We start from the raw sequence: 13,213 nt of genomic DNA on the forward strand, positions 1-13,213 counted from the left end.
TCAGCTTTCAGACAACACTACTTACAAAGTTTGCCAAGGCAATCCCATTCCTGATGTCCAGGCGGAGCTTCAAGGAATCCTCAGAACCTTAGGCCCCCTACAAAACCTTTCACCCGACTCCATCAACCTCCTGACCCCACCAACACCCCGCACCCCTACCTTCTACCTTCTTCCCAAAATTCACAAACCCAATCATCCCGGCCGTCCCATTGTAGCTGGTTACCAAGCCCCCACCGAACGCATCTCTGCCTACGTAGATCAACACCTTCAACCCATTACATGCAGTCTCCCATCCTTCATCAAAGACACCAACCACTTTCTCAAACGCCTGGAATCCCTACCCAGTCTGTTACCCCCGGAAACCATCCTTGTAACCATTGATGCCACTTCCTTATACACAAATATTCCGCATGTCCAGGGCCTCGCTGCGATGGGGCACTTCCTTTCACGCCGATCACCTGCCGCCCTACCTAAACCTCTTTCCTCATTACCTTAGCCAGCTTCATCCTGACCCACAACTTCTTCACTTTTGAAGGCCAGACATACCAACAATTAAAGGGAACAGCCATGGGTACCAGGATGGCCCCCTCGTATGCCAACCTATTCATGGGTCGCTTAGAGGAAGCCTTCCTGGTTACCCAGGCCTGCCAACCCGAAGTTTGGTACAGATTTATTGATGTCATTTTCGTGATCTGGACTCACGGTGAAGAAGAACTCCAGAATTTCCTCTCCAACCTTAACTCCTTTGGTTCCATCAAATTCACCTGGTCCTACTCCAAATCCCATGCCACTTTCCTTGACGTTGACCTCCACCTGTCCAATGGCCAGCTCCACACGTCCGTCCACATTAAACCCACCAACAAGCAACAGTACCTCCATTATGACAGCTGCCACCCATTCCACATCAAACGGTCCCTTCCCTACAGCCTTGGTCTTCGTGGCAAACGAATCTGCTCCAGTCCGGAATCCTTGAACCATTACACCAACAACCTGAAAACAGCTTTTGCATCCCGTAACTACCCTCCCGACCTGGTACAGAAGCAAATAACCAGAGCCACATCCTCATCTCCTCAAACCCGGAACCTTCCACAGAAGAACCCCAAAAGTGCCCCACTTGTGACGGGATACTTTCCGGGACTGGATCAGATTCTGAATGTGGCTCTCCAGCAGGGATACGACTTCCTCAAATCCTGCCCTGAAATGAGATCCATCCTTCATGAAATCCTCCCCACTCCACCAAGAGTGTCTTTCCGCCGTCCACCTAACCTTCGCAACCTCTTAGTTCATCCCTATGAAATCCCCAAACCACCTTCCCTACCCTCTGGCTCCTACCCCTGTAACCGCCCCCGGTGTAAAACCTGTCCCATGCACCCTCCCACCACCACCTATTCCAGTCCTGTAACCCGGAAGGTGTACACGATCAAAGGCAGAGCCACGTGTGAAAGCACCCACGTGATTTACCAACTGACCTGCCTACACTGTGAAGCGTTCTATGTGGGAATGACCAGCAACAAACTGTCCATTCGCATGAATGGACACAGGCAGACAGTGTTTGTTGGTAATGAGGATCACCCTGTGGCTAAACATGCCTTGGTGCACGGCCAGCACATCTTGGCACAGTGTTACACCGTTCGGGTTATCTGGATACTTCCCACTAACACCAACCTGTCAGAACTCCGGAGATGGGAACTTGCCCTTCAGCATATCCTTTCTTCTCGCTATCCGCCAGGCCTCAATCTCCGCTAATTTCTAATTTCAATTTGCCGCCGCTCATACCTCACCTGTCTTTCAACTTCATCTTAAAAAAAAAAAAAAAACTAAAAAAAAAAAATAAAAAAAATAAAAGGTCTGTGTATGTGTGGATGGATATGTGTGTGTGTGCGAGTGTATACCTGTCCTTTTTTCCCCCTAAGGTAAGTCTTTCCGCTCCCGGGATTGGAATGACTCCTTACCCTCTCCCTTAAAACCCATATCCTTTTGTCTTTCCTTCTCCTTCCCTCTTTCCTGACGAGGCAACCATTGGTTGCGAAAGCTAGAATTTTGTGTGTATGTTTGTGTTTGTTTGTGTGTCTATCGACCTGCCAGCGCTTTTGTTTGGTAAGTTTCATCATCTTTCTTTTTAGATATATTTTTCCCACGTGGAATGTTTCCCTCTACTATATTCATAAACTTTCATATAGTTTAATAGCCCCTCACAACCATTGCATCTTATAAGCAGTAACACAAAATAAATGAATATGTGACCCTCTTTTTGTTCGATCTCACTGTGATTCAAAAGCAGCATATGAGGGGTGTGAGAAAAGTAATGAGACTGATTTTTTATCCATCAAAGATTTCATTTGTTCAAGTAACAGTATTGTCCCCTTCACGGCAGTTCCCTTGGACAGCTATAAAATGGCAATGTCATTGTTCCAAGTCTTGAGAGCATATTGGAAGGCTTCAAATGGTTGACTTGGTCATTCACATTCTTTTGAAAATTGTCCAGAGTACCAAAATGAAGTCCTTCTAAGATATTTTTCAATTTCGGGAAAAGAAAAAAGATCAGATCAGACGAACAAGGGGCTGTGGATCAACAGAAATGCTTTTTGAGGTAAAAAATTTCGTGATGGAAGTGATCATCTGATATAGGGCATTATCATGATGCAGCATCCACTTGCGTGCAACGTTTGGTCTCAGAAGATTCCCCCATTTCCTGAGCCTTTCTAGGACATATTTGTAAAACACCTCATTGACAGTTTGTTGTGGAGTAACAAATTCTTTATGCCCAATACCCGTACTGTAAAAAAAGCAAATCAGCATGTTTTTATCATCAGTTTGCTCATTCGGTTTTTTTTTTCTGAGATGATGTCTGAAGTGTGCCTCTCCTCGCTTTGGCGCTTCGTCCAGGGGTCGTCACCTGTGTGGTAATTGGCAATCTTTTCAAGATGATCAATACCCAAGTTTCTTCAATTGTTCTTTTCCTCAGGTGTGAAGTTTTTTGGCACCATTTTGGCACAGACCCTTTGCATGTGCAAAACGTTGGTCAAACTTTGATGTATGGTGAACGTGTTTAAGTTCAACAGGTCACCCGTCATCCTTTTGTTAAATGCCGGTCTTATCTTTACAAAAGCATGCACACATTTGACGTTTTCATCAGTCTGTGAATTTGAAGGTCTCACTGAATGAGGTTCATCTTCAACATATTCTCAGCCTTCAAAAATGATTTGTGCTAGCAAAAAATTTGAGCTCTTGATAATAAATGTACCCAACAGGGCTATTTCAATTTTTCAAGGGTCACACTAACGGATTCCCAAAGTTTCACGCAAAACTTGACAGCCTAACGTTGATCTACATTCTGCTGTTCCTTTTTGTAACACTTCACTGATGACAATATTCCCAAAATTCACGAATTTCTGGGAATTTATTATTTAATTAGCAAGCTAGCTCAAAAAATTGTTAATTGATAAAAGCAGTAATGATATGGCTAAATCAAACTCAAAAACTGGAATATATTTTAAGATAAAATTATAATTAATTAAAATTCTTGGGAATTTATAATTTTAAAAACAAAATTGCTCAGATTAGTAGGTCAGTGTGGTAGTGGTATGATTGAAGAAAAAAAAAAAAATAAATAAATAAATAAAAAAAACACGATCACTCTTATATGTTCAAAAAATATTATAATTGAATAAAAACATCAGGAAAATAACCAGAATGTAAAATGTTATAAAAATCAAATTAAAACTACTAAAAGGCAAAAGGTCAAACAATGGAAAATCCAGGATGAAATGTAACAATATTAGAGAAGGAAAGTTGCTATTCACCAAATAGCGGAGATGCTCAGTCGCGATAAGCACAACAAAAAGGTTCACACAGTTATAGCTTTCGGCCATTAAAGCCTGTGCAGCAATACACACACACACACACACACACACACACACACACACACACACACACACTCAAGCAAACGCAACTTGCACACACGAATACAGCATCTTTACCTTCCAAATTCAATCTTTTTGTAATTTCCCTAATCACTGTCACTCTCAATGCCCATTAAATCATCTTGATCCTTCTCTTCTTCTACACATCCAAATCCAAAAAAATTGTTGTCATCGTTACAGTTACTTCACTTTATCTCCTCTATTCAGTCAGATCTTGATAAGATTTGAAATTGGTACACAGATTGACAACTTGCTTTAAATGTTCATAAACATAAAATTTTGCACTTCACAAAATGAAGAAACGTAGTCTCCTATGACTATAATACCAATGAGTCATTGTTGGAATTTTTATGTTATATCTCGTTTTATTAAAACCTAATAAGTTAAACAGTTCTATTTTCACAAAGTGGTAAAATGCCCACTTTGCCCGACATAAGCAGGCAAGGTGGCTACTTAGTTTTAAAGTAAAAAGTAAGGGGTAAAAATCTCTTTTAACAAAGAACAGAGTATATTTCAGTGTGAAACATGGTTTGAATTGCATTTTCCACAAATAAAAGTCGAACTTCATTCGCAAACTCGTGTACAGAATTCATAATCTTGAGGGAACACCAACTGGCACATAACCCACTGTGTCCTGCCATCCAGATTTAGGTTTTCTGTGATTTCCCTGAATCACTCTAGGCAAATGCCACGATGGTTCATTTGTAAAGTCATATATCTACAATCCACAGAAATTATACAGAAATTATTATAACTCCGAAGAGTGGCACAGCAGACAGGTTAGACTTCATGGAGTGAATGGCTCTCTAGGGAGAATAAGTTAATTTCCTGCCCCATGCCAGCACCCCAAGAACCCCAATGGCGACTTCACACGCCATGGCCACTTTGCACAGCTCTTCCTTACAGGTAACACCAAATTGAGCACCTTGTTAAAGAGATGTTTGGGAAGGACTAACATTAATGCCAATATTTGGTATGGGTGTTTTATTCAGTGCATATTTGTGGATCTTTAAGTTATAATGCAGAATATAACATAATGTATTGTGTTACGGCACCAAGAATCTTCCATAAACGTAGTATATTTGTAACAAGCAGAATACATTTAAAGTAATCAATACCTGCAGTGTGGGCTAGAAAATTAACTTCGTGACAAAAAAAATCTTTAAAATGTGTAACCATGTGTGATTTTATTTGCATTAAATTTTGAGCAGCTTAGACCTATAACAATGACACATTTGTATTTGGTGAAATCAGAAGTTAATTATTTATTCCTGTTTTCAGTTCTCTATGATGAATCCCCTAACATTTAATGAAGTGTTCTCAACGACAATAGAATTTGTAGTGGATCGAATCTACAAGAATTCAGCACTACAAGTTGTGGCAAACTCTTTTCTTGCAAATCCAACCACATCACCTGTGTTTGCCACTGTTCTTCTTGAGTATCTCTTGAAAAGAATGGAAGAGATGGGAAATGGCATGGAGAAGAGCAACTTGTACTTGAAACTTTTCAAGTTGGTGTTTGGTAGCGTTTCTTTGTTTCCAGAGGAGAACAAACACATGCTCAGACCCCACCTGCACAAGATTGTTAACAGGTACGTTCATGATTTGTAATTATTGGTTTACCCTTTTCTATTTTGTTCCCTTCTTGTTGCCTGCTCATTATCAGATACTAGAACTCCACACCATTCTGCTTTGTGCTTATTTATTGGTCAGTCCTTCAGATAATGAATATACATTTTGATCCTCCTTTCAGATGAGCAATGATATCACTATTGTCTTGAGCTGAATTCCAGCCTAAATTGACAAATCCAGGATATATTAAATTTTATATATTATTCTGTTGTATAGATTTACTGTTCTATGTGTAACAAAAGAAAAACCCTACAACAAAGCCCTGGTATGATCACAAATGATTAGCAGTACTTACATGTAATTTATGTAAATTTGTAAGAGTTCCTTAATTGTGAATTGTGGTTTATTTGTCTCATAACATACTTAATCTAAATCATTTGATTCAGGTACGGGAGACATGTCAAACTGTGGTAAAATTTCACCTTGAACAGAGAACAGCTGATGTTAAGAAATAGAATAATATTAATAATAATAATTAATAATACAATTTGTATGTGGCTGAGGGACTGCGTCAGCTTTCAGACAACACCACATACAAAGTTTGCCAAGGTAATCCCATTCCTGATGTCCAGGCAGAGCTTCAAGGAATCCTCAGAACCTTAGGCCCCATACAAAACCTTTCACCTGACTCCATCAACCTCCTGACCCCACCGACACCCCGCAACACTACCTTCTACCTTCTTCCTAAAATTCACAAACCCAATCATCCTGGCCGCCCCATTGTAGCTGGTTACCAAGCCCCCAAAGAACGTATATCTGCCTACGTAGATCAACACCTTCAACCCATTACATGCATCTCCCATCGTTCATCAAAGACACCAACCACTTTCTCGAACGTCTGGAATCCTTACCCAGCCTGTTACCCCCGGAAACCATCCTTGTAACCATTGATGCCACTTCCTTATACACAAATATTCCGCACGTCCAGGGCCTCGCTGCGATGGAGCACTTCTTTTCACGCCGATCACCTGCCACCCTACCTAAAACCTCTTTCCTCATTACCTTAGCCAGCTTCATCCTCACCCACAACTTCTTCGCTTTTGAAGGCCAGACATACCAACAATTAAAGGGAACAGCCATGGGTACCAGGATGGCCCCCTCGTACGCCAACCTATTCATGGGTCGCTTAGAGGAAGCCTTCTTGGTTACCCAGGCCTGCAGACCCAAAGTTTGGTACAGATTTATTGATGACATCTTCATGATCTGGACATACAGTGAAGAAGAACTCCAGAATTTCCTCTCCAATCTCAACTCCTTTGGTTCCATCAGATTCACCTGGTCCTACTCTAAATCCCATGTCACTTTCCTTGACGTTGACCTCCATCTGTCCAATGGCCAGCTTCACACGTCCGTCCACATCAAACCCACCAACAAGCAACAGTACCTCCATTATGACAGCTGCCACCCATTCCACATCAAACGGTCCCTTCCCTACAGCCTAGGTCTTTGTGGCAAACGAATCTGCTCCAGTCCGGAATCCCTGAACCATTACACCAACAACCTGAAAACAGCTTTCACATCCCGCAACTACCCTCCCGACCTGGTGCAGAAGCAAATAACCAGAGCCACTTCCTCATCCCTTCAAACCCAGAACCTCCCACAGAAGAACCCCAAAAGTGCCCCACTTGTGACAGGATACTTTCCGGGACTGCATCAGACTCTGAATATGGCTCTCCAGCAGGGATACGACTTCCTCAAATCCTGCCCTGAAATGAGATCCATCCTTCATGAAATCCTCCCCACTCCACCAAGAGTGTCTTTCCGCCGTCCACCTAACCTTCATAACCTCTTAGTTCATCCCTATGAAATCCCCAAACCACCTTCCCTACCCTCTGGCTCCTACCCTTGTAACCGCCCCCGGTGTAAAACCTGTCCCATGCACCCTCCCACCACCACCTACTCCAGTCCTGTAACCTGGAAGGTGTACACGATCAAAGGCAGAGCCACGTGTGAAAGCACCCAGGTGATTTACCAACTGACCTGCCTACACTGTGAAGCTTTCTATATGGGAATGACCAGCAACAAACTGTCCATTCGCATGAATGGACACAGGCAGACAGCGTTTGTTGGTAATGAGGATCACCCTGTGGCTAAACATGCCTTGATGCATGGCCGGCACACCTTGGCACAGTGTTACACCGTCCGGGTTATCTGGATACTTCCCACTAACACCAACCCGTCAGAACTCTGGAGATGGGAACTTGCCCTTCAGTATATCCTCTCTTCTCGTTATCCGCCAGGCCACAACCTCTGCTAATTTCAAGTTGCCGCCACTCATACCTCACCTGTCTTTCAACAAAATCTTTGCCTCTTTACTTCTGCCTCGACTGACATCTCTGCCCAAACTCTTTGCCTTTACAAATGTCTGCTTGTGTCTGTGTGTGTGCGGATGGATATGTGTGTGTGTGCGCGCGCGAGTGTATACCTGTCCTTTTTTCCCCCCTAAGGTGTCTTTCCGCTCCCGGGATTGGAATGACTCCTTACCCTCTCCCTTAAAACCCACATCCTTTCGTTTTTCCGTCTCCTTCCCTCTTTCCTGATGAAGCAACCGTTTGTTGCGAAAGCTTGCATTTTGTGTGTGTGTTTGTGTTTGTTTGTGTGTCTATCGACCTGCCAGTGTTTTTGTTTGGTAAGTCTCATCATCTTTGTTTTTAGATATACATACATACAATAAAATCTAACACTTAATTACCCCCTCGTTCAAATTATCATTTCATCCTCCATGAATTCTGTTTTGAATAATAGCATTTCTCCAACAGAATCCGCTGTTGCCTCTCTTTTTTTTTTTTTTTTTTTTTTTTTTTTTTTTTTTTTTTTTTTTTTTTTTTTTTTTTTTTTTTTTCTTCCCCATATGAAATATGCTTTTGCCCATTACCTTGTCCTATATTGTCATCACCATGTACTGTGGAGTCCATGCATGTAAATTCAACTGGTGTGTGGGTAGCGTAAAATTATTTTATTTCTTGTGTGTTATATGTGTGGTTAAAAGGATTCCCCTCAAATAATTTTTGTCTACTGTATAGGAAGATTATAATTTCACAAATGTATATGGAGGGGCAGTTAGGATCTGTAATTTACAAAATAATGGATGACAAGACTCTGTTTGCTGTGCTTTAGGCGTGTATCAGACAATTTTTATTTTCAGTTTCAGTATTCGAGATACACAACTTGGACTTCCCCAGAAAATTATCCCATATCTAATGACAGATTAAAAATAACTATGATAAGCAATTTTTTATGTACTCAAGTCAGTGGAATTTGCTAGCATTTGCATTGCAAATGCAAAAGTGCATAGTTTATTTGATGGGAGGTCAATATGTGTATTCCTGCTTAAGTTCTTGTCCACATTTAGTCCCAGGAATTTGACCATGTCAGCTTCTTTCATAGGTTGATTGCTATGTCGTATTTTAAATTCCGTACATTTTGAATGTTTGGTTTTGAAATGTACCATATAGGTTTTTGCAATGTTCAGTTCCAACCCATTTAACTGGAACCAGTTTTCTAAGGTACCCAGTGTGCTTACGATGGAGCTCGGAATTTTTTCTGCATCATCATGTTCAATTAAAGCAGAAGTATTGCCTGCAAACACAACTGATGGGGAATTTATATTTATGGGCAAGTCGTTTATGTAGAGTAGGGACAGGATTGACCCCAAAAATGGAGCCTCGAGGCACACCTTGTGATACTGCACTCCATTTAGAATAATAATTCACTGCTTCTGAGGTATGGTTACCCTTTGTTTTCTGTTGTGAAAGTGTGATGTTAGTCAGTTTAGAGCATTGTCCTTAATTCCATATTTGTCTGATTTGTAGATAAACACGTCATGGTTCACAGAGTCAAATGGTTTTGTGAGACCATACAAGATACCTGCGCAGCTTTACTCCTCTGATCCATGATTTGCCTATCTTTTCAATAAAGTTATTTACTGCATCTAGTGTGTTTTTTCCTGGCTGAAATCCAAATTGGTTACTTATGATAATATTTTTTTCAATAAAATTTTTGATCTGGTTTGGAGCTACTTTCTCTAACACTTCTGACCGGATTGGAAGAATAGAAATAGACCGATAGTTTCCCATGTCTTCCCTCGACCCTTTCTTGCATAGAGGTCTGACTTCACCAGACTTCAAAACAGTGGGAAAGCATCCCTGTTCAAAAGACTGGTTGAATATTTTAGTGTGTATCCCATCCCACCCAGCAGAGTTTTTATTTTTTAATGATAATATAACATTTTCCACACCCTTTATTGTGACTTTTTAAGAATCCTTAAGATACTCAGCTCTGTGGTGGATTCCAAAGGGATTTACTTTACTGTGATTCTCTGCTACATCAAAATCTGACTTTGCCACATTTATGACAAATTAATTGAAACACACTGATATTTGAGCCGGGTTTACAAATAAAGCTTTTATCTACTTTAATCCTAGATATTTCATTATTACTAACTCTTAGCACCTAACTATGATTTGACAACAGACCACACTACTTTTATTTTGCTTTTATGTTGTGCAATGAACTTCTTGTTTGCTGTTTGTTTGGCTGCCTTCACAACATTTTTAAATGTAGCTTTATAATGATGAACATACTTAGTAAAACATGTGTTTTTGTTAAATATCAGTTCATTGTGGAGTTCCCTCTTCCTGGCACTAGATATTTTTATACCCTGGGTTATCCATTTAAGTTTATTGGTCATTTTGTTGCATATGGTTCTAAGCAGAAAATTTTCATTAAATATTTCAAGAAAGCTACTTAAAAATTGTTAAAGTTGCTATTACTCGAAATACAGCTGTTGTAAGGCCATTCAACCTCTCTTAACTTATTTCTAAATGTAATTGAATTTTTTTCATTGAAGTTCCTTTTCACATGGCTTTTGTTACATGAAATTTCTTAGTTTTTGGTAGTTTTGTGGTCAGAGATTCCTAAATCTATGCAGAATTTATAAAGATCTTCAAATACATAATTTGTTAGAATATTATCGACACAGGTAGCTGACTGTGCATTTACTCTAGTGGGTTGCATGACATTTATTTTTAAGCCAAAGTTTTTATTAAGTCGGTGAATGTGGACACGCCATTGCTGTCAGCTGTAATATTAATATTGAAGTCAGCATCTGTTACTATCTTTTTCCTTTTTTCAAGAGAAAAGGAAATAATCTGTTCATTCCCATGCTGGTGTTGTAGTAAACTGAAACACATTAGTATCACGTGGCTGTCATTGGTAAAGAAGTACAACTACTGTAAGAATGAGGCATTGTGCAAAGTTTTGCAAGTTAGCTCCATATTGACTGTACCCCTGAACCTAGGGACATATGCAACTGAAAGATTGGTCAATGTATTTGTTTTTACTATAGCCAACTACTGTTGTGTAACGTGAGCCTCATAAAAAGCTGACAGGAGAGCACTTCATGAATTCGTATTGTGATCCAGGCAATGTCTGCTGGAAGTAAGAGAGATAACTAAAGGCAGTAGGTGATGTAGTACATAGGATTGAAAGATAGGTGGCTAACTTCCTGCAGAAACTACCACTCTTTCACATTACTTTTTATATGCTATTCATATTTCATGCTTCAAATATGATTTCTTCTCCAGTTGTGAGATAATTTGACATACTGAATGATTTTTTCCTTTTATTTTCTATGCAGGTCAATGGAATTAGCGATGACCGCGAAAGAGCCATTTAACTATTTCCTCCTGCTGCGTGCCCTGTTTAGATCGATTGGTGGCGGCAGTCATGACTTACTGTATCAAGAATTTTTACCACTCCTTCCCAACTTGTTACAAGGTTTGTTATAGTTATAACAGATTGTTTATTCAATCTGAATATTAGTGTCGCAAAACAAAACACTATGTTTGTAAACGTGGTTAGTTTTTATTGCATGTTAGATAAACGTATTGAAAGAGCAAGAGTTTGACTGTGTGTTTTCTGCTTTGAAGATTTACATTACTTTATTCAGAAGTTTGATCAACTAACACAGTGTGTAATGTATCACATTCCTCATTGCCCATTTGTCAGTATCAGTTGCTTACAAACATAATGATGCAACATATTATTTCAAATGTTCTAGATAAGCTTGACTGTATTGACTATGGTACTATCATTTACGCACTTTGGCAGCTCTACTACTATTGAATCATCTCGGCCTACTTTATTCCTTTTGAGGCTTTTGGTGACACATTCCATTTCAGTCTTTGATGATACATCAAAACTTGGGAATCTAGTCCCAAAAAATACAGAAATATGCCATTTTCATTTGTAAAATCCAGACTGCAATCTGATACCACGTTTCGGCTAGGCTTGAAAGTTTGCTAACAATTGCAGTATCTGTTTTTTCAACAGTGCTGGTCAATCTATTCCAGCAGTGCTTTACTTGTGAGAATACTTTGGCTATATTCTTTCTAGTCATACAAAACCTGCCAAAGTCTTGCTGTTGTTTGGCTGGGTTCCTCTTTTTCTGGTATCTTTTCTACATCCCAGTGTATTGTCGCAGGGTGTACTGCAGCATCTAGGTAAAGCTGTCATAACCCAAAAAAGGCGATTGGATCACCACAGTGCTTTACCAGGCATAGTCCTACTAGAGGTGATACGCTCTCGCCTTGCCTCTGATCTTTGAACTGACTGACCCAGACAGTTGAGGGCCATCAGCAGTTTATCTGGGACTGTGAACCATAATGCAATTTCAAACAATGGAAAATCCAGGATGGAATGTAACAATATTAAGAGAAGGAAAGTTGCTACTCACCATATAGCGGAGATGCTGAGTTGCGATAGGCACAACAAAAAGATACACACAATTATAGCTTTTGGCCATTAAGGCTTTTGTCAGCAACACACACACACACACACACACACACACACACACACACACACACAACTGGCACACACGTCTGCAGTCTCGGATAACTGAAACCACACATCATCCACCATTGGCAGTGTGGTTTCAGTTATCTGAGACTGCAGACATGTGCAAGTTGTGTGTGTGTGTGTGTGTGTGTGTGTGTGTGTGTGTGTCTATTGCTGACAAAGGCCTTAATGGCCGAAAGCTATAATTGTGTGAATCTTTTTGTTGTGCCTATCGCGACTCAGCATCTCCACTATATTGTGAGTAGCAACTTTCCTTCTCTTAATATTGTTATAATGCAACTTCATTGTTTTTTAAGTTCCCCACTCTGTAATTGGAGTAAATGTTGTATCTTGAACACTGTTCCATTAGTTTGGCTTCAGACTCTTGATTTTAACAGCATCGGTTGGCGGGTAACTTTACTCCCAGGGTACAAATATTGTGCTAATATAGTTCTTAACTCTCTGTCTTAGTGACACGTGCCCTATCACACATAACTCAGGTCTCCACTTAACTAGTTCAATAATACCATAAAATGATGAAAAAGGGTTTTTGAAATTAGAAACACTTTATACAATAATCTGTTCATCATAAGAATAAACCTGTAAACAAACACAAATGCGATGATTGGTCAGAAGCCATAGCACATGTACACTGTTGTTACACTCTTGGAAGTGGGTCCTACTTATGTATTAGATATATTATTACTAAGTTACGTTAAATGAAACTTTAAGATATTCAAATGTATTAACAGCCATAACGTTTTTCTTAATCACGCTTTAGTCACATATTTTTAATTTCAAAAATTGTGTACAGTCCCATG

The 13,213-nt window shown here is 39.9% G+C and overlaps 1 protein-coding gene across 1 annotated transcript in view; it reads left to right on the forward strand.

Annotated features, from left to right (window-relative positions):
• Nucleotides 1-13,213, forward strand: part of LOC124598833 (transformation/transcription domain-associated protein) — a 441,523-nt gene that overhangs the window by 103,951 nt on the left and 324,359 nt on the right. Inside the window, exons 15-16 of the mRNA XM_047136029.1 lie at nucleotides 5,205-5,515; nucleotides 11,194-11,333. Of these exons, the coding sequence (XP_046991985.1) occupies nucleotides 5,205-5,515; nucleotides 11,194-11,333 (451 nt within the window). The remainder of the gene's footprint in view (nucleotides 1-5,204; nucleotides 5,516-11,193; nucleotides 11,334-13,213) is intronic.

The sequence above is a fragment of the Schistocerca americana genome, chromosome 1 (assembly GCF_021461395.2).
Source record: "Schistocerca americana isolate TAMUIC-IGC-003095 chromosome 1, iqSchAmer2.1, whole genome shotgun sequence".
NCBI lineage: Eukaryota > Metazoa > Arthropoda > Insecta > Orthoptera > Acrididae > Schistocerca > Schistocerca americana.